This window comes from Siniperca chuatsi, linkage group LG16 (assembly GCF_020085105.1).
Source record: "Siniperca chuatsi isolate FFG_IHB_CAS linkage group LG16, ASM2008510v1, whole genome shotgun sequence".
In the NCBI taxonomy this organism is placed as follows: domain Eukaryota; kingdom Metazoa; phylum Chordata; class Actinopteri; order Centrarchiformes; family Sinipercidae; genus Siniperca; species Siniperca chuatsi.
In genome coordinates this window covers 12432103-12453789 of record NC_058057.1, presented here as the reverse complement: position 1 = coordinate 12453789, position 21687 = coordinate 12432103, and the positions used below count along the sequence as shown (strand labels likewise).

At 38.8% G+C, this 21687-nt stretch overlaps 1 protein-coding gene across 1 annotated transcript in view; it reads right to left on the bottom strand.

Annotated features, from left to right (window-relative positions):
• Positions 1-21687, bottom strand: part of nkain2 (sodium/potassium transporting ATPase interacting 2) — an 81194-nt gene that overhangs the window by 6564 nt on the left and 52943 nt on the right. The window contains exons 4-5 of the mRNA XM_044169683.1: positions 17472-17672; positions 6641-6701 (exon numbers count right to left, since the gene is read on the bottom strand). Coding sequence (XP_044025618.1) covers positions 6641-6701; positions 17472-17672 — 262 coding nt within the window. The remainder of the gene's footprint in view (positions 1-6640; positions 6702-17471; positions 17673-21687) is intronic.

Genomic DNA, 21687 nt, shown 5'->3' with positions numbered 1-21687 from the left:
GTACATTTTGTACCAGAACGACCACCTCTAAACTGCTTCGAGTAAAAATTTGGCCTCAACCGTATGAAAATCCTGTGATGCAAATCTAATTCTATTTTTAGGGAGGAAGACTACGACTTATGCAGCAATATATTTATGCCTTGAGAATACTCTTAACTCCTAAATTATCTAGGATAGCTCCACAGATTCCCAGGCTGAGGAGCTGCCAGCAGGTGGTTGCTTCCCTCAGACTGAGGCAGAGAGCCTGGACTTCTGAAGAGAGGAAGCCATGATATATTTTTACTTTGATGTTGTAGAGCTCATAAAAGGGTACTTCCTTGCCTTGATCAGCAGCATACTTCCTTATTTATTCAGTGAGATTTCATAACATCAAGTACAATGTGAAATTTGGCTGTCACTGCAGAGATGAAAGAAGCTATAAGTATGCATTAAGCCTGCAATAAGCAGGGATATAAGTCCAAACATCATGTGGAAGCAAACACCAAACAGTCAGGCAAACTTGATTTCCCACAAATGAACTGATTACACTGATTAGTTTGTGTCTGCCTATTAAAAACACTGTAAATTTCATAGCATGGAGCTATTATGTATCCATGTCTTTACATGCCTTCCTCAGGTGCCTCCGGACAAGGACCAGCAGACTGAGAAACAGCTTTTTTCCCAGAGCTGTCTTCCTACTGAACTCCGCCCCCGCTGTTTCCACTGTCCCCTCATATACCTTAACTTAAATGCTGCTATATTGTTTTTGCTACATGTACCACATGTTCATTTGCTCTACCGGACTATTTATTAAAACATATACTACATCATTTGCACTCCAGTACTATGTACTGAATACTGCAATAACTCATCCACTGCACTGTTAACTATTTCCATAAATTGCACTACTTTATATTCATTGTACTACTGTTCTGCCCAGTCCAATTCATTATTGTACATATCCATCAGTATACTTCTGTTTATAGTAATGCCATCTGTATATAATGTCCATAGTACCACTTGTAAAATATTTTCATAATATTGCTCTATCCTGCATTTATGCACACACTTTATATCCTGCACTTGCTTATTGCACTTCTGGTTAGACCTAAACTGCATTTCGTTGCCTTGTACTTGTACATGTGTAATGACAATAAAGTTGAATCTAATCTAATCTAAAATATCTCATGATGATGAGTGTAGTGAATATAATGCTGTTACTCTCCTTTTAAAGGAATAGTTTGACATTTTGGGAAATACACTTATTTGCTTTCTTGCCAAGAGTTAGATTAGAAGATTGATACCTCTCTCATATCTGTATGCAAAATATGAAGCTATAACCAGCACCCAGTTAGCCTAGCTTAGCATAAAGACTGGAAACAGGAGGTAAAAGCTAGCCTGTCTCTGTCCAAACATAAAACGCTCTAAAGCTCACTAATTAACACGTTTGTTTCATTCTTACAAAAAACTAAATGTACAAACGACAATTTGTGGGTTTATGGGGGTTTATATACAATTTAAGTATTTTTTGGCATTCGGCACTTAGCTTGCCTAAAATCGTTTTTACATTTCAGTTTTTGTACAGATTAAACAAACAAGATATAACACAAATTAGTCAAATTTAGAGGTGCTAGTAGGTGGATTATACTTTTAACAGAGCCATGCTAGCTGTTTCCCCTTATTCCAGTCTTTACACTAAGCTAAGCTAAGATAAACTAACCAGCTGCTGGCTCTAGTATCAATGGACAGAAATAAGAGTGGTATGTAACTGTTGGCATGGCAGCGAATAAGCATAGTTGCCCAAAATGTTGCACCTGTTCTCTTAACAAAATGCATAACTACGACTTTAATTGATTTCCTGGAGAAATCATTTTCAATTACATTTTATCAATGTAGAATTTTAGCATGAAAATGATTTGTCTTGTTTTATCACAGTGTCAGAGTTTTTAGTCTATGGGTCAAGGTATCTGTCCTTCACATACTTTTAATTCTGGTGAAATTGTTTAAAAATTCATTATAAGCCACCACATCTTAGCTGTGAGTTTTCACACTTCTCCCTTAATCCTCTTAATGCATTCATGTGAAATTTTGATTCCACCACATAACGGGACAACAGATGATCTTCTTTGTCTATCAGCAACTTTCCTAGACTGCTGCAGAACTGTGATATTTTATGATCATTCAGCTCATTATGGTTGCTCCGTGAGACAATGCAGAGCCATTGCCTGTGCTTGATGTACTCCTTCTTTGTGTGGATCCTTTTGTGGAAGAATGGCCTGGTGTGAGCAGTAAGGGTTTCCTGCTGATTCATGCTGCAGTCAGATAGTCTCAGCAGAGTTTCTGCCATGCTCGACCCTTTAAACACAAGAGGAAATGGAGCCTCTAACCTTGTCAGTGTGCTGCCTATCAAAGTGTAGTAGCCCAATTTAAAAATTCAGATATGTTATTCATAAGGCCCTGGTTTGTCCATTGAGCGCAGAAGACCATGAACAATTCTCTCCAGAAACCAGAAACTGCAGTCTGATCTGTAAAAATTTTACGAGGCAACAACATTAAACAGATTTCCTGTTTTTTTTTTTTGTAGGGTCAAATTATTTAAAATTATTGTGGTATTTGGTTATTTTCCATTTGTGAATGTTCACTATTGACTGAAGTATCCTAAATGCTTCCAGACTGATCATACAAAGATTGCAGTCTTAGGGTTTGTCTGTATATCTGTATGCATGTTGTTTGTGTGTTTATGTTTAATAAGAATCTGTCTGACACATTCGAGTAGCTGAGGCAGATAAGACTGACTATAATGATTAATCTCCCACACACAGACACAACCACACACACACACACCTATATACACACTTAAACACACACATACTGTACTCACTCACACATGCACAGAATAATTATCAGAGTAATTAGCTTCCTCAGCAACTCAAAATCTTCATAGGTCCTCAGTGAGTATTAGCTTCTTCACCCAAGGCACATTTCCCAACAAAGCTCCCTGATTATTGTCTCCCAGACTGCATTTTCGCACAGCGCTTTCCACAGCCACGTTCAGGAGTTAAGGCTCTGCAACATGAAGATTACAATGAATCCCAAAACTATTCTGGAGAAAATTATCTTTTTGTCACGTGGGAATTATGCATGTGGCATGACGCTGCCATTACGTACATATTCATTAAGTAAGGGAAAAAGCACAGCAAGTGGGTTATTATTGCGAAATTAACCTTGACAGGGTGATGCAGGACCCCCGACGCAAAGCCTAAATAGTGGCCTGAAACCTCAATTTGAATCCTGATTCCTTCTGATAACATTTGTCCCTTGAGAAGAAGAGTGAAAATCACTCTTGTGGCTGACAGTATTACCACATATTTGTTGGGAAAAAGGTTCTTAGTCATTATTTATTCAGAGTTTAACACTCAAAAACTCTAAGCTAATCTACTTAATCAGGACTGTGAGGGTGTGGTTTGATCAGATTTGACTGACAGTGCTGGCAACATGAGCAAACAACCACTCAACTATCATTATGTTTCGATTCAAATGTTACTCTGATTGGTTCATGGAAATATTGTACATTGTGACATCATCTTTTCCAAACTGAACCCTCCCCATTTCAAACCAGTAAGGACAAAAAGAAAAATACCCGAAATCTCATATGTGAAATAACCAGAATTGTTCTAACATTGGCAGAAAATAGTGTGTTTGTGTAGGACTCCTTCGCTCATAGTAAGAAGCTGATTGAGAAAATAGGTTTTTATGGCCTTTAAATAAGAAATTAATTGATAAGAGTTATCATTTTTCGCATAAGATTTCAGTTGTTACAGTGAAGATAAGTAAGACTTAACAAGTAAGTGTCCTAAGCAGCACTTTACATGCCACTAACATGAACTCTGGATACATAGCATTTTACTCTAGCTCTATCTCATCTGAAATTGTTGTTAAGTTCCAACAAACTCTCGCTCAGGGTGCAAAACAAGCAGGAATGTGCAACATCAAGAGCCAAGGGCCAAAATACAACAGTTAAGCAAAGGCCAAATAATAACTGTTAGACATTAATTATTTAGATGTGGAACAAGTGGCATTTTTGGTTTCCTGTAATCACAAAGCTGTTTAAAATGCAGTGTTAAACAAAAATCTCATCTAAAAATAACCCCTGAAATTCAATTATACTCCATAAAAGTGGGATAAATACCCTGTTACATCCCTCTTAACTGTTCTTTCACTTTAACAATCTGATGATTTAATATTTATCTGTGACCTCATTGAACACAAAGATAGTTTTGTCACATGAAGAGCTTTTAGAAACAGAAGCAGGCCTTGCATTTGGTGCTGACCCACAGTTTTATAAAAGATGGAAATCAACCACCCCATCAATCTCAATTTCCCAATCTGCTTTGGACAGGAAGGAAAGAAGGAACTCTTAGAGCTTCAAACTATTTCCACTGATCCAGTACTGCATTTATTACCTATCAATATTTATGCATTAGCAAACAGCATTCTCAATTCAGTGTTGAATAAGACATGCTTGGGTATTGATCCTTCCGCAGAATGGCTGCATCTACTTTAATGGTATAACTAAACTGATGGCTTCAGGTAAATGGGCTCATTCAAGTTAATGTTCGCAGACATGCACTGCATTCAAAATACAACAATCCCAGAATGAACATGTTGATTTGCCTCATTTTCCTCGTCTGTTACTGGCATTACACTTCAAATGCAATTCATTTAGACTGTCAAAATGCTTACTAAATGGTAGTCAGTGTTGCACACTTCCCAATCAACATGATTGTATTGATGAATTGATGTATTGATAAAAGACTGAATAAAGAGAAATGACATATGAATGGATGAGTGAACATCTTTTGCTGGTCTTTCCCTCCTCACCCTATTCAGTTTTACCTGTGACTGTTGCTTGGTGATGGTGGTTGAAAGCGGTAAGTATGTGGGAGAGATGTATGAATGAAAGACAACTTCGATCTAGCATGAATCTACCTAGCTCTCCTTGTCCTTCACACTCTCTCTCGTCTCTTTCTCCATGTGTTACTGTAAATGAATGAGCTGCTGGCTGCAAAAGCTGGAGGCTACAAGTTTCACTTTGAATTCTGTCTAAGGGTTAGTAAAGGCCCTCAGTCCAAGATGGCTTCATTCAAACCTGCTGTTTCATTACAAAGAGAGTGAACAGGAGACAAGCCAGGAAAGAGGGATGGAGGGAAAACAGAGGAACAGATTGAATTTACTTAAGTTTTACTTGATTCCTGAACTCAGAAGCAACAGCCACATAAACTTAAACCACCCAGACCAACTTTACCAAATGTATTCCAAATTGACAGTTCGCTAAACTGCTCCACCGAACAGTGATTGTTCAATCACAACTTAGCAACCTTAACTAAGCACGGCAAGTCTGTCGAGCTTTGGATTTCTACACATGTCAAAGTGGTGTGCAAGGGGTTAGAGTAAGAGCGTTACATGCCATTTAAAGAGTTTGGAGGATGGTGCATTTTCTCGACCTTTCCAAAACCAAAAACACAAGAGCAAAAGTGTACGGTAATGTTTTAAACACTGTATTTATTTGCTCTAATGTAAGCTGCAATTGTTAGTATGTCCTGCTAACTAGCTTACTACCTATAGTAGTAGCGTTACTTCCAAGGCCAAAGAGCAAATCATTAAATGCTACATTCATTTGTGCAGTTACAGGTCACATTAATGTTAAACGTCCCTCTCGTCAACAAGCACATCCATTGTGTTGTGTTTCTGCACTGTGTGGAAGCTGGTCCTGGATGCTATCAGAGTTTAGGGTAGTGTTAGTGTTGTCCTGCTCTTTACTGGATTCAGGAAAGTTTACACAACAGCAACCCCAGCCAACCAGAGATAGATGTTTGTCAAACACACAGGTTAGTCCTCATCCTTAAAGCCTTTTATCTTGTAATGTTAAAAGTGTTAACATACTGTTTGAAAATATGAACATACATGTAAGCTAAGCAGCATAACAGGGTTATGTTAGAACAAAATACCAGTGTGATTTTACATTTTTCCTTATTATACTTCCAACACTAAGGCTAACTAGCTCCACACTGCAATACAAAAACAATGTTGTTTCTTTATTTCCATGTCTTCTGCATGGATCATCAACTGGTGAGGACGCTGACATTTTGCCTGCGACATGCTGCTTAGCGTTTTAGCACAGTATCTTGTATGTAGCCATCAGGTGCATATTTAAGAGTTCACATTTTAAAAACATTAAAAAGTCAAGACGGAGTTTCTAACCAACTCTCTGAGCTAACGTTAGCTTAATTAGCTAGCTGCAGCTGATAAAATCTGCTAGCAGTTGTAACAGTAAAAGTTGTAATTCCAGCCGGCAAAATCCACGGTCGCCGTGCTAGAAATGAGATGCCTGTTTTTTTCTATCTCTCTTTCTATCAAGGACCATTGATTTCAAAAATCAACAATGGGTCCTGGTTACAAAATATCATTGTAAACTACATATGTGCTTGGCTAGAATGGAAAGCTTGACAGGCGTAGCAACAGTGAAGCAGTTAAGTGAACAGTCGATTGATTGAGAAACTGTGATTTTTACCAGAAGATGGATATAGACATCTATTTTTTTGGCTTTTTGAGTCTGCTGGAAATTGTGTGTGTACATGCATGTGTGTGACTGTGTACTTACAGCTATCCTCTTCTTCTGAAATGAGCTTGACCACATAGCAGGCGTAGATAAACCCCATCAACTAGAGAAAGTAGCAGAAACAGAGGAGGGGTTATTCTTTTGTGACGGACAGAGAAAGCATGGACATTAAACAAATTGTTGGAAACAGAGAGAGAGAAAACAGGTGTTGGTGTAAGTGGAGCAGAACAGCGCTGTGGTATTTTGCTCCAAAATAGAGCACTTGAATCAATGGACACACACACACACTCACACACATACATACACACGCACACACATACACACTGAATGTCAGGCATCTTCAATGACAGACCCAAGGTTAGCCTAAAGTTTCATGGTTTCGGAGCTGTACTGACACTGTTTTAATACACATCTTCAAACCTTACAACTATATATAAAGAATTGTCACAACTGTGTCGCCATTATGCCGCTGAGGGTTAACATTAGTGAGATTGCGATCACTGAAATTGAATTTTCACCTCTGTCTATTGCTTTGGTATTATGATGTCGAGGTAGATAGTGCCGTATTTGCTGCTATCATCAAAATGAAAACCCGAGGTATACCTCACATTGTTCTGCCTTGTGGTCTCACCGCCGTTTGAAGCCATTCACAAACCTGAAAACACTAAACGGCTGCAGATTGAACTATCAAAAAAGGGCTTCAGTGCTATGTTTTTGTGTGCTGTGATTGTTACCAAAAAAAAGATAAACATTAAACGCGCGTGTGTGTGTGTGTGTGTGTGCAGTGTTTAGACAGTGATATAGCAGTCCACACTAACAGAACACCTTTGCTCTCTGATCTGTTCTCCCATTGGATGTCTGTTTCCAAGGCGACCTGCAGGAAGTGGCTGATTGGAGCAAAGATGCAGGAAGGTGCGTTCAATGTAAGGTCGGCTTTTTAGTGACCTTATTACCCCGCAATGATAGAGGAGGAAAGAGAGATAGAGAGAGTCAGAAATGTGGTAAGATGGGAAGATATAGGCAGACAGTGATGGAGCTGTATGTGTGTGTATGAGGCATTAAACTAACATATTATCTTGAATAAAGAGGCTTTATTGCTCAAATAAGGCTTTAAGTATAGGAAAAATGACATTGACCTGGTTTGTATTCTATTGACTACATGGACACATGCCAGCACACACACACAGAGCCATACACAAGCACGTAAACACACAGTGAGCTGCAAATGTGAGCAACTACATTTGAGATTCAGTGTATATCTCAAGGTCTTGACCTCATTTAGTCTAAATAATGTTCAGCTCCCAAAGCACCTCTCTCCTCCCTCTTTTTCTCATACTTCCTCCCTCTCTCACTAGTTCCTTCCTGCTTCTCTTCCTTTCTCTCTTCCTCCACCATCTCTACTTCCTTCCTTTCCTGTTCCTTTTCCTCCCTTTTGTTTATTTCTCTTCTGTCCCCCTATTTCTCTCCCTGTCTTCACAGTCTCTCACAAGTAGATGAGTCATAGAAATATTGTGTTTTGATCAGCGGGGGGATGACTTTATTTAAAGCTGAGCCAAATACTGGAAGGAGACAATTTTGCCAGTAAGCATGGGGATCAACAGTGATGAGATGTTGGATGTTTCAGAAATACCTTGAAAAACTACCATTGGTCAAAGATGCTGATAAACTTTATCTCAGTTGTCACTACCATTGACAGCAGTTTGGCGGAATACTTTTATTTTGAAAAATTAAGATGACCTCAAGTCAAAGACTGCCTCTTCAGCTAAGCCGATTTATTTTTAGTATTCACTTAAAGGAGACTTTAATGTTACAAAGTCAAAATGTTGTTTAAAAGGCTTTCAAGAGTTTGGGGAGTTTTTTTTGTCACACGCAGTAAAAGCTGAACTGGAGCTCATGCCGCCCTGCAATAGAGAACACTTGATCAGCTGAGACAGTGTGTGTTTCTCTGCATCAATATCCTGTTAATATTCTGATCCTCAAGTTTTCCGTTTTGGTGTTGCTGCATGTAAACATAATATCCTGTTTACAATAAATCTGATTAAATCTTCTACCGATGTGAAGAAACCCAAATAAGATAGCTGGGGTGCACCAATATTAGCTACAGGGTGTGACATTTATGCGCCTTATCTTGTTTATTGCTGGAGTTCAGGGTCTGAGTAGGTTTGGTGCCTGCAGTTATATTTGGTAAGGATCTGGAATTTTGAGTTTTGCAGGGCTAAGAAGTTCCCCTTTAAATCTTCTATATCTAAAGTACATAATAAAATCTCCTGAAACAGATGTTGATATGACTAGGATTAAGATCAAAAACAACTAGACAACCATCCATCTCTTAGCCCACAGCATTGTATTCAGATGACATAGACATTCTCCTTTAACTGTATTTATTTCATTTCTAGTCTACAATATTTTACTCACAATGACTCATACATTGAAGCTCACAGCATTCAGATTATTATATTGCCAGTGAAATGAGAAAGCAAACATGGGGAAGTGAAAGTTTTACCAATGGTTATGTTCCGGAAAACATTAAGCTGTGAGAATTAATTGATTACATAATTATTATTATATATATTCTATACAATATTATTAATATTAATTTATTGATTTAAATTGCTTTAATTGTTTACAGTTTTTATTTAAACTGCTTTCATCTCTGTTTCTTCAGCTGACAATTCAACTGCTATCAGTGCTTACACGTCAGCTGACACTTCCACTGCTTTCATCTCTTACTGCTCAACTGTGAGTTTATCTGCTTTCAGTAATTACACTTCAGCTGACACTTCTAGCCTAAATTTATCACACTTTGATAATTTCAGTTTCTCTCAGTGCTTGAACTTCAACTGAATCTTCAACTCCTTTCAGCACTCAACTTCACTCAACACTTACAATTATTTTAACAACTTTATTCAGCACTTACACTTAAACTTCTTTCAAATCTTCCATTTTAACTGCCATTTCTGCTTTTTTCACTAATTGTATTTTGAATGCCACTTCAACTTCTTTCAGTATTTCAACTTTTGTAACTGCAATTTCCAATTTTTCAGTTGCCAGTACAGTTAAATTTTCTTCAGAAAATGTATCATTTTCTAGTTTCAAACTGTTTTTGAGGAGCTGATGAATGATTAACAATTAATAATGGTGACTGACCACAGTTTTTGTGTGTGTGTGTGTGTGTGTGTGTGAGAGAGAGATAAAACAACGAGAAAAAGTATTTTAGCTTCTCCCCTGTATCTCTTTGTTGTTGTAAACATTTCTTCCCTGGTTTGCAGTGTATGTCTGCATTTGGATAGACTGAATTAAAGAGCTGCTCCCAGACACTGGTTCCTTCTTTCATTTTGTCTGTGGATTAGGGTTACCTAGTTACCGCAGCAAAACTGAAGGATGTGCGGTGTGACGAGTGGAAATGGAAATGGAAATAGCACCACTTCAGTATGGACAAGATCCCTGCCCTGATCAGCCTGACAAGCAATGTATTAGTACAATAACTTGTACTACTTCACCACTTCACCTCACAGAGACATGTACCTCATTCAGACCAGAAACCATTTTTATAGGGTTTTATGTGCACAGTGACACACACTATACCAGGAGGCAGGAGGACAGTCTTTATCCCATCTCTTACACATACTGTGCAGCAGGTGCTTGTTGCCATGGTAAACAATGTAGTTAGCTATGCAACAGCGAGTCAGAAAACCTAGTGGCATTATCTTGAGGCAGGGAAGAGTAATGGTATGGGTAATAGACTGTCAAATGTACATGTTCTTGCCTCTCCACAACAGTTGACTGTAACATTTTTCCCCTTCAGAGCTGAACAGAATGTTCTGAACAAATGTTTGCAATGATAATGACTGCAAAGTGGGCTTCCTGCACTGCAGATACACCCTCTAGTTTCACAATGTCCTCACAATTCTTTTTTTTACTATCGTGGTTGAGCCTGTTAGCATGCTAACATTTGCTAAGTACAACTGAGGCTGATGGGAATGTCAGGTATTTAGTCAAAAACCAAAATACTGGACAAATTAAAATTTTGACCTGATGATGGCTCTACATGGAATGTTAAGGAATACCCAAAGTTATTACGATTTATCCTGGGGGGATCCTGTACCAATTTCATGGCAATCCATAAGTTGGCGAGACATTCTGCTCATGTGGCATGGAAATGCCATTAAACTAAAAAGATAACTGGATCATCATTCTTTTGTACAACAACCAAGTCCCAAATGCTCCCTTAGCAGAGATTCTGATAACACCTGGAAGTTTTGAAAGGAGCTTGGGGAGAAATTAGTTGAATGTCAAACAGCTGGTGTTTGATAAAGAAGGGAAAACCTTCAGTATGCATTCTGCATAGCCTGAGACCAAAAATTCAGAGGAAGCATCATGGGAGGAGACCTTTTAGAAAAGCAAGGACAAATGCCATGGGGAAGGCAGTTATAGGTCAGTCACCCAATGACGCAGTTTGTCCTCCACCAAGTAGGAAGGTGAGGTTGCATTTTGCCAAACAATCGCAGTGTAAAGTGCTGATGCCACTGCATCATCTCCCTCAAGGTTTGTAAAAACTGAATCAGCTCATAGGTTGCTGTACGACCATCATTTCAGAAGATCATGATGTTATTTAGATCCATAATTAATTCTTTCCCATTTTCTGCGTCTTTACACCCACAAGCTTCACACTGTTTAAGAAGAATCTTAATTGTAGAGTTGTTGTCTGCCGGTGTGATAACCTCTCTTTGTCTTGGATGCATTACTCTGTCATGAAAATGTATTCATCTCAAATGAGAGGCTGCATCATTTTACTGCAGATATATTGTGCTGTGATGAAGGTGTCATATTCATTGGATTAAATCTGTTTATGTGTTGAAAATGCTCAAACTAATGTTTCGCTCCATTTTTCCCCCAGATGCTCTCTGTAAATAATTTGTAATGATAATATTTAGTTTAGCTTAGTGTAGTTTTTTTTTTACTTTATTTGACATGGACAGTGCATATTAATATCATTTTTGAAAATATGCCAGAGTTAGCCAGAAAGGCTAATTTTCATCTGTAGTCCCTGGGCAGGCAATAGTTGAAAGCAAGACGTTAAGAATAAAAGCACAGAAAATACAATCAACGATAAAAGCAGTGAAAAATATGCAGATACAAACAGAGCCTGCACTACACTGAGACAAAAGAGACAGCTCTTATGACACACAGAATCAACAATAGCATGACAACAGTCAATAAATCAACAGATAGCATGACAACACAATCAACAAACAGAGTGACAACACAATATAGGCCTGGTTAAGTGTGGATATTATGCACAGAGACTATGATGAGCAGGAGCAGCTCTTACACTAAGCATAATAATGACAAACAAGGCAACAAACAACATATATACACCTCACTGTTATAGCGTTCACAAGTTTGATTTCCAATCAACCAGGCTCTTAATGTTGTGGATAAGGAATGGTAGTTGGCACAGTTTCTTATGTGTTGTGGTAAATTGTTCCAATCCTGGGAGGCTCTGACAGAAAAGGCAGATTAGCCAAAACTACTTTGTCTTCTAGGAGTAAGACAATCTCCTCTAGTTGTTGCTTTAGTAGTTCAGCTGGTTTTTAATGTGATGTCAGTATGGAGTGGTGGAGGAGCCATTTTGTGTGATATCTTGAAAACAAGACACAGTCTACAGTATTTAACCATGTTTCCCCAGCTTAGTAAGTTGTGTTTCTTCAATATACTGCAGTGATAGTATCCTTGTAGCTTCTTGTCTAGGGTTTTTATTGTTTATTTGTACAGGGATTCTATTGGCTTTAGCGTGGTTTTATTGACGTGTCCCCAACTTGTCAAACAGTACGTGATGTGTGGGAGGATCATTGTGTTTATGAACATTTTGGCTGCATTAGTGGATATGTAGTTCCTTGTGAATTTGAAATTGGCCAGATTGAGTCTTACATTTCTTGCAACTTTTTTTGTATGTTTGACGTGAAAGACAGATTTGAGTCAACAGTAATGCCAAGGTATTTAAACTCGATACAATCTCAAATTTTTTTCCAGAGACTGTGATGTCTGGATCTGGTGTTGAGGTTGGTCTTTTTGTGAAGAACATGCTGTTTTTGTAACGTTAAGCTGAAGGCAGGATTGAACTAGCCATATGGTAACTTCTACCAAAACAGCAGACAGTTTTGATGCAGCTTCATCTTTGTTTTTGACATGTACATAGACAACCGTATCAGCGTACATCTGGACAATATTTGTCAGAGCAAACGATGGCTAAACAAGAGTGGGCCTAGAATAGACCCTTGCAGGACACCGATAAGAGTGTTGATGGTATACCCTCACATATTGGGCTCTGTCTGCCAGGTATGAGCAGCTGGGTTAAGTCTAGACTAGATGAGATCTGCTTTAAGTGTTTCCTATTTGATTTATCATCCCAATTGATGTTAAACCATCAGAAGAATCTCTTTCCTAGGATCACACTCCTTGAGTATACTCTCAATTGTTCATAAAACACATTATTGGCAGAGGGAGGGTGCAGTATATTACAAAATTGTTGCCTCAAATTACATTTGAGGTGACAAGATTACATTTACATTTAGTCTGCCAGTCTTTAGTCAACCATCCCTTGTTTGTTCTTTAATTGATTCAGGAAGTTCTTACCTGTCTTAATTTGAATTTTTTTTTTTTTTAGGTTTAACTTATTCAGCAAATATGGGATTAGTGCTGTAGAGCACAGCGGTTGCCTTGGTTGACTGACATTCTATTCTCATGCATTGTTCTTTCTCTTTCCTTTCTATTCCCTGATCTTTGAATAACAACGGCTATGAAAACCAATATGGTCCCCAGTGCTGCTTTCATGAATACAATTTCACCCTAACATGACATCATTGTCTGTGGTCAACGACGACAATGTCACATTCAATTCAGTCAATAAAAATGAAAATAAAAACAGCACTTCATATGCTAATGACTCAGTTTCTTTCCCCAATGACAAACAAGGGAACCTTGAGACCGATTCAGTAATTTTTTCCCCTATACCTGTTATAATATTACAATATTCAGTATAAACAATTATATGATTATGATTTCACAGTTGCCCTTTTTTTTACATTGTTTCACAAGCAACTTTTTGAATATATTTTAACAACTGTAAGAGTTATAGAGTTATACTCATTAAGTGTAAAACATTTTGATTGCGTTTTTAACCATTCCAGCTGCATAGCTCTAGGGACATTCATGGTCTCCATATGATGAATCCAAAATACTTTTTTTTGTTAAATCTGCAACTGAAAAAGTTGCAGATTAAAGTATTTCTGATTCTGAAAAGTTTACTTTGAAAGGGTGTAGGGTGAGCAAAGGGTCATGGCTGTTTTAAAAGTTTATATTGCCTGTTGGTTACAGGCAATTTAGACAGAACTATTTCAACATTTTGGATTTTACACTAGAAATATGTCAAGGATATGAGCCCATTTGGAGCCAAACACTTGGTGTTGATATTGTTCAATATTTGGTCTAAAGTGCTTGTATTTTGTGCCCATTCTGTTTCAGTGTTGGTAATAGGTGCTACATGCAAACACGCAGCATAGCTAAAGATAATTTTTACCACATGGACCCATAACATTTCATAGTCAAGGCTATTCAACTGTGTGCAGTGGATGGCTGAGTGTATGCAGGTTGTCTTTCCAACAAAAAAAAAAACAACAGTAGGTGATTTCACTGATTAGTTCCTCCACTCTGGTTGAAGTTATTCTAATCACTGAAATTACCTGCAGGCATGCACTCCAGACCACTGAGCCTGCAGGAAGCCTCATCTTAGATGTTTTTTGATGTGAAATATCATTTAATTATCACTCTATCTGTGCTGTTAGCAGGTAGAATAAAACTGAACAAAAATGAAAAAGACTGTAATCAGAAGTCATACTTGCGCATTCCCTCACTGTGCTACAGTCTGGCAGAGATGGCGTTAGCCTACATTTCACTGAGGACTCTCTGGATCTCCCTGGAGAAGCCCTATGCTCTGTTTCAGCACAGATCTTCATACTGTGCACCAAATTGTAAAGAAACTCCTTTGTGTTTTGCAATTTGGGAAACTAATCAGTCAGTTAACTAAAAATTTACCAAAAATAAACTAATTCGCTGCAAACCAATCAGCTTGTAACATTATAAGTCAGTAAATTTGTTAACAATTCAACGTATAGGCCTAATCCATATGAAATATATGAACCGTGGGAACACGCCTGAAGAAGCTGGGAGTGAAACATGTAATTTTCTTATGAAATGAACTCTCTTATCTCATGTACAAATAAAGCATAACTTTACAAGAGTTTGTGTGCAGTCATACCTGAACTTCTACAACAGATGAACCTGTAACTGTAAACCAGACAAAATCAAACAGTCAGTGAACCAGTTAGACAAGCAAACCAGTCCATCACATACCCAACTGACCACCTAGCCAAACAAAAACATGCTCTGTTGAAGACCTTGACAGCTGAAATGCCTCAGTGGCTATTCTAACTTCCACACACTGTCCTGACATATCTTCATAGAGAATGTTTTTATCCTGTCCATCAAAAAGTGCCTTGATTTCTGGAAAACGCCCGCCTCACCAGTCACAACTCCCCCAAGTATTAGTTAACCAATCTGCTAACCAGTAAACATGCAGACAACCAGTCGGTTTAGAGTCCAACCCAACCAAACCCTAACCCCTCACTTACTCAGGTAAGTGGTTGAACGTATGTTATTAAAGACCCTGACAGCGTTTCCACCAATTACAGTAAACCAGCCAGCCAGTCAGCCAGTGAACCAGTTAGACTGTTGAGTGTGTGCTCATGGAGCATGACAGTGTTTCCACACACCAATTACAGCGAGACAGTGGTACAGCTGTGTGGTGGCTTGGCACTCAGCCACACTATAAGTACCACTATCGATTGACGGGGAGTGCATGAGGAGCGCGGGTGAGAGAGAGAGAGAGAGAGACAGTCATGATAGGGAGGGAGGAAGATGCAGAAAAGTGGCAGACTCGCTGAAACTCCCAAACTCTTTCTCTCTTTCTGTTGGTGTAATGACGCATGCAGTCACATTAAAGCATCGGTTTGTTTATTGCGTGCGTGTCTGTATTCATATGCGTATGTACGCTCTGAAAAACCAGAGCTACAGTACAGAAGAGACTGGGATGAAAAGTGACAGGCCTCCCTCATTCTCGCTCTTTATTTCTCTCTCTGCTCTCTCTTCTGATCCTGCTAATTATCGCAGTTTGACAGTGCAGGAGAGGAAGAAATACAGGGGGCGAGGGTAAGAGACAAGCAGAGGGAAACAGAGAGAAGGAAATCATTTTTGTAACAATGAAATAAGACAGAGAGAGCAAGAGAGAGAGAGAGACGCAAAACAAAAACTGAGATAAAGAGAGAGCCTCTAAAGCAGCTTATCCAGCCCATTCTATGTTAATGAGGGTATGAAGTTATTAACTTAATGGAGCCTAGATGCTTTATTTTTCTCTAAAACGGATACCACAAAGTTGCACAATCACCCACAATTCCCTAACCCATTGCAACAGACAAAGAAGTTGCCATGGTTGTAATACACTTTAGAATAAATTAAACTTAATACACTACTGAGTGTAACTATATAGAACATCAATTGAATAATTGCATTCATCAAAGCACTGTCTCACACACACACACACACACAAAAAAAAACACACATCACAAAAAGCACAGAATTTAACTACTGCATATTTACTTCTTCCCTGAACACTTGCACAGAGAGTCAGATTTTTTAATCAACAACAAATGCACTAAAATGTCATAACTTTAGAAAAACTAGAAGGAACAGTCCAATATTTTGGGGGAATTGTTTGCTTTCTTTCTGAGCGCAAAATGAGAATATCATTATCAATCACTATGGATAAAATCACTGTGCAATGTGAAAATACTCGCTACGCTGCCCAGCACCAAACAGCACACAGAAGAAGTTAGCGATTAACTGGTGAACATTTAGCAGCTAAAGAGCCAGATATTTCCCCCAGGAGTAAGTGGACACCAAAAAACAACAATAAGGAAAGTGACTGTTGGACTTACATTTGTTGGGTGGCTAGAGCCTCGACTCCAAATGAATGCTAATGTTGCTTCCTGTCTGCTGAATGTGTTAATAGGAAGCTGTTTGCTAACCCATTTACCAAAATAGCGTAAAGCGTAAATACTGGATATAAGGGGAAACAGTTAGCCAGGCTCCATCCGAATTTGAAAAAAAATATGCCAACAAGGACAACCTGACTAATTAACATGTATCTTGTATGTTTAACTCATAAAAGAAATGAAAAAACAACAGTTTGTGGGTTTTTTGGTGGTTATGTGCTGGAGCATATCTTTTACTTAGCAGATCTTTTTATCAGATTTTATCAGCTGTAGATAGCTAGCTAATTAACACTAACTCTATTATTTGACTAACATTCCTTACATTGTGGCTTTAGAAAGGCGATAAAAAAGACACGACCCTACGAACTCTTCAGATACTGAATATCACTCGTACTAGAGCCCCATGCACACTGCTTTAGCATGTTGAGCAATCCAAAGCTTGAGAGGCCTGCTATGCCTAGCTACATTTGCTAAGCTATGCTTGGACAGTCACTGTTTTAGAGAGGGGTTTAACTAATGGTTGATTTCCACGCCAGTACAAAATGCTCAGAGCGGCACTCCTTTTAAATTCAGTATCTTTCTCTCAATACTAATTTGCTAACGTTTTTCACCGGTGCTCACCATAGGCAACAGGTCACTCCTATTAGTTACAAGACCGTTTAAAGCCAGACACCGAGATGTAACTGTGTGTATCATACATGCAGGTGCTCAAGTTGGAAATTGAAGTGCATACCAGAAAGTACTTATTTAGCTCAAGTACTTACAGCCAGGAGTATCTGCAGCGAGGAGTGAGCCACCTCTATGAACTGAAAATCCATCAGACAGCCAGATATAGATATATATCGGTGGTCCTCGGGTGCCCAGGAGGGAGGAGGGGTGATGGGTGTCACCCTGCACCCTGGGCCGTTCTCCATCCACCAGGAGCGATGCATGGACAGGTTGAACGTCAGGACAAGGTCAGAGTCCTGGCAAAAAAGAGTCAGAGAGAGAGAGAGAGAGACAGACAGAGAGAGAGTTGAATTACATTCTCAGACATAAGGCAGATCAGGAACAAGGCAGCAGAAGGCCGAATGTCAGGGCAGGTTTAAACCAAGTTTTAATTAAAACCAAACAGTTTATCATGTCGAGGTCTGAGAGATAGACAGAGAGGAGAGGGTTTGGCCCTTGCCAAAGATAGATCGATAGAAGGAAGAGAGAGGAAAAAGGGAGAGGTTGAGAGAAGTTTGGTTTTGATTTGGTGTTTCTTCAGGCACCAAAAGCTCTTGAATGATGATTTTAGTCTAAGAGAGACAGGAGAGGCTTTGTGTTGTGGTGCCCAGCAGTTAAAAACGACTGTGGTGATCCCCCAACTTCTCAGGTTTTCAACTATCCTGTGAAATATCTCAACATGTACAAAATGGATTATCACATATATTTATGGTCCCCAGAGGATGAATCCAAATGACTTTAATCCCCTGACTTTTCCTCTAGCGCCACCATGACTGATTTATTGATTTGGTTTTGTGTTTGTTTTTAGTGCTAATTAGCAAATGTTAGCATTCAAAATTAAGATGGGAACATCGTAAGCATTACAGAGCTGCTAGCGTAGCTGTAGACTCTTAGTCTTGTTGTTCTACAGATATGGAGACATTTTCTTCTCTTTATTTGTTCAGCTTGTCCACCACAGCACGAGTAGTTCCATCCCTGGCAGAGATAACTTCAAATTACAGCCAGAAGCTGCAAAGAATAGAACAACTGACAACGAGTAAATAAATAAACATTTTCTGTCCCTCGTTGTTTCAGTTCTACTTCACAGCAGCAGAGAAAGACCACATACTGTAGCAATAGCTCCTGCAGTTGCAATGTAGGGTATCTGCTTTGGCTCCTCTTCAATCCTTTTAATTCTAAAAGCCTGAAAGACGCACAATGAATCAGTTATGATCGTCGTCTTGGTTTAAATAATGCACATAATAATGACTGCACTTAGCAAGGAGAGACATATATCATTCCACAGACAGCCATGCAAACCACACTGACACCCACAAACACAGTAATACACACAAATGCACACATTACACACACGCTTGTTTGCTTTGCCATGAGTCCAATGAAAAGCCTTAATGCTCTTTCAAAGCACGCTGAAAGCAAAAATGCCTTTCACCCCATTTGTTAATTTTCTCTAATAATCTTTTTACCCAGATATTTAACAAAAGATAAAACTTCGATTTTCTTGTATTCGTCGTATGAAAATCCAGTTACTTTTTGTTCCTAGAGAGTGTGCCATCAGTGGTTATCTTGCTGTGTTATCGATATGGTAGATTAACCATAAATCTAAAAATTCCAACCGATAAAAGCATCGCAGCGTATTGAATAATCTCCCAGATGAGGCAAAAACCTACTCAAAGTACATTTTCATTGGGATTATCACGTTTAACAACCACAATATAGAGGAATAAAGAGATAAATAGTCGCATAAAGGTAGGAAAGCTCACTTTTTCACCAGTAGGATTTAATGTGACTTATTCTAGTGAAGATCACAAATGGCAGATCTTTAAATAGAAGGTTCAGTTCTTACATGAACACCTAAGTCAACAGTCTGTTTCTACACTGTATACTCAACTTTGTCTTTATCTTTACCTGTCCCACTTATCCTCCCTCCACATCCGCAGTTGACTCTGTCACCTCCCTCCATATTGCTCTCTCCCTTACTTAAGTTTTTCATGTTCTCGTATTAATTTATACTGTGGTCTCTCTTTACTCTCTCTCTCTCCCCCTCCCCCCTTTCTCCCCTCTTTTTCTTCCATGGCCTCTCTCTATTTCAGCATAATGAGTAAATGGCTCATTAGTGCAGAGCTCTGATTAATGCCATCTCCCCTTGTTGTGCTCCTCTTTTTAATGAGTAAAATCTCTAAATTTCTCTCTTGCTCCCTCTCTGCCATCACTCTCCCTCCGTCTCCCTCTTGCTGGCACTGTCTTGCTCCAAATCTTTCGCTCTCTCTTTTTTTATATTTCTTTCCTTCCTTCACCTCTTTTCTTTCTTGTTCTTGTTTCTCTGACATTCACTGCTCTCACTGTCTCTTTCTCACTGTTAAATGGAGATGGGAGGGGGGCAATAATTATTTCAGTACAGTCTCCATCGGTGCTTTTCTAATGAGCCTCTCGAACAAATACACACACATAAACACAAAAGTAATTATCAGTGAAAAGCTGAATTTGGCAAAATGTCATCAAGGCCAAGCAGGATGCACTGCTACTAATTCTGCAGTATTCTCTCACTTTCTGAAGGCAGTGAAAAGGGACATAACGTGAAGAAAGTGTACACACTCGACCAAGCTGTTGTGTTGGTAAAGTTAGTTGTGCAAACCACTTATGGAAAATAGGAACAAAATAAGCTGCAAAATAAGCTTCGCTGGAACACAGAGAACACATTTAAAAGAGCTTTAACAATAAAATGTGAGAAATCTTACCAGCAAAAAAGTTTAGGTGGACAGAGCAATAGTAACAAGAAAAAGTCAGGCCTGATCGCTTTGTTAAAATTGTGTCGAAATTGTTAATCTGCTTCAGAGCTTACTATTTAGATTCAATATGTCTACTTTAAAGGAATCATTTGACATTTTGGGAAATACACTTATTCGCTTTCATGCCGAGAGTTAGATGAGAAGATTGATAACAATCGCTATGAGGCTGTAGCCAGGAGTCTATTAGCTAGCTTAGCATAAAGACTGGAAGCAGGTGGAAACAGCTAGCCTGGCTCTGTCCAAAGTTAACAAAGTCCCTTTGTGTTGTTTTTACAAATAATGTTGTTTACGGATTAAACAAATGTGATATAACATGTTAATTAGTGGGTTTAAAAGGTGTTTGTAGGCGGAATTTATTAACTTTTGACAGAGCCAGGCTAGCTGTTTCCCCCTGCATCCAGTCTTTATGCTAAGCTAATGTAGCTTCATAAGAGCGTACAGACATGATAGTGGTTTCAATATTCTCATCCAACTCTCAGCAAGAAAGCAAAGCAAGCGTATTTCCCAAAATGTCGAACTATTGCTTTAAATTTCTTTGTACCTGTACTGAAGCTATGTCACCGTGGTGTCACGTTGCCTATATGGTTTCACTTAGCCACATCAATATGAAACATTCCATATCTAATAACAACAGAGACCTAGAAAGGCAAGGTACACTTTTCTGTTTTCCTTTTCCATTCAGCTGTGTCTGACAATCCTGTGGCTGTGCATGAGCTCATTGCGGTTACAGGGTCTATAATATAGCTTGGTACCAGACTAGTACTAATAATAAAAAATGGTATTATCTCCTTTCTATTCATCCAGCAGCAGTGAGCCGCCACAACAAGCCTTTACCACCACAGATAGAAAAAACTCTAATATTAAAAAACATATTTGAAATGAACCCTATTTTTCCGAAGTAAGTCGAGTACCAGTGATTGGAGGTAGTGCTTTTGTAATAACAAATTATACAAATCTAAATAGTTGTAGTGTTCAAAACCTGCACAAATAACTTGGGGGCAAAGCTCAAGTTATTCCATGCAGCTGTGTAGTGGCGTTGATGTATTGATTTTACATGGTGGAATTTATTTAGCATTGCAGCATTTAACCCACCAGGATGATGAAGCCATAGTTCCAAAATAATCTTGAGACATTAATCTGTCTGGTGATGAATGGGCTATTTGGCTTCCAACCTCAAATGAAAAATAGTTGTATTAATATTTCTAACTGTGTGTGTGTGTACATGTGTACGTGTGTGAGCCTTGCTAAGCACCATTTCTGACTGTTTGTCTCTCCACATCTTTCCTCCACATATTTCCTCCCCTCTCCCTGTGTCTCTAATCTCGCTCTCTCCTGTTACCCCCCCCCCCCACACACACACACATACAGTCTATAATTTCCAGTGTGCTAGTTGAGGATCATGCACTCATGGTCTCAGGTCTTTGTCTCTGACTGTGGGCTAGTGCCGCTTCAATGAACCACATCTGTTTTTCCCCTGCCTTTC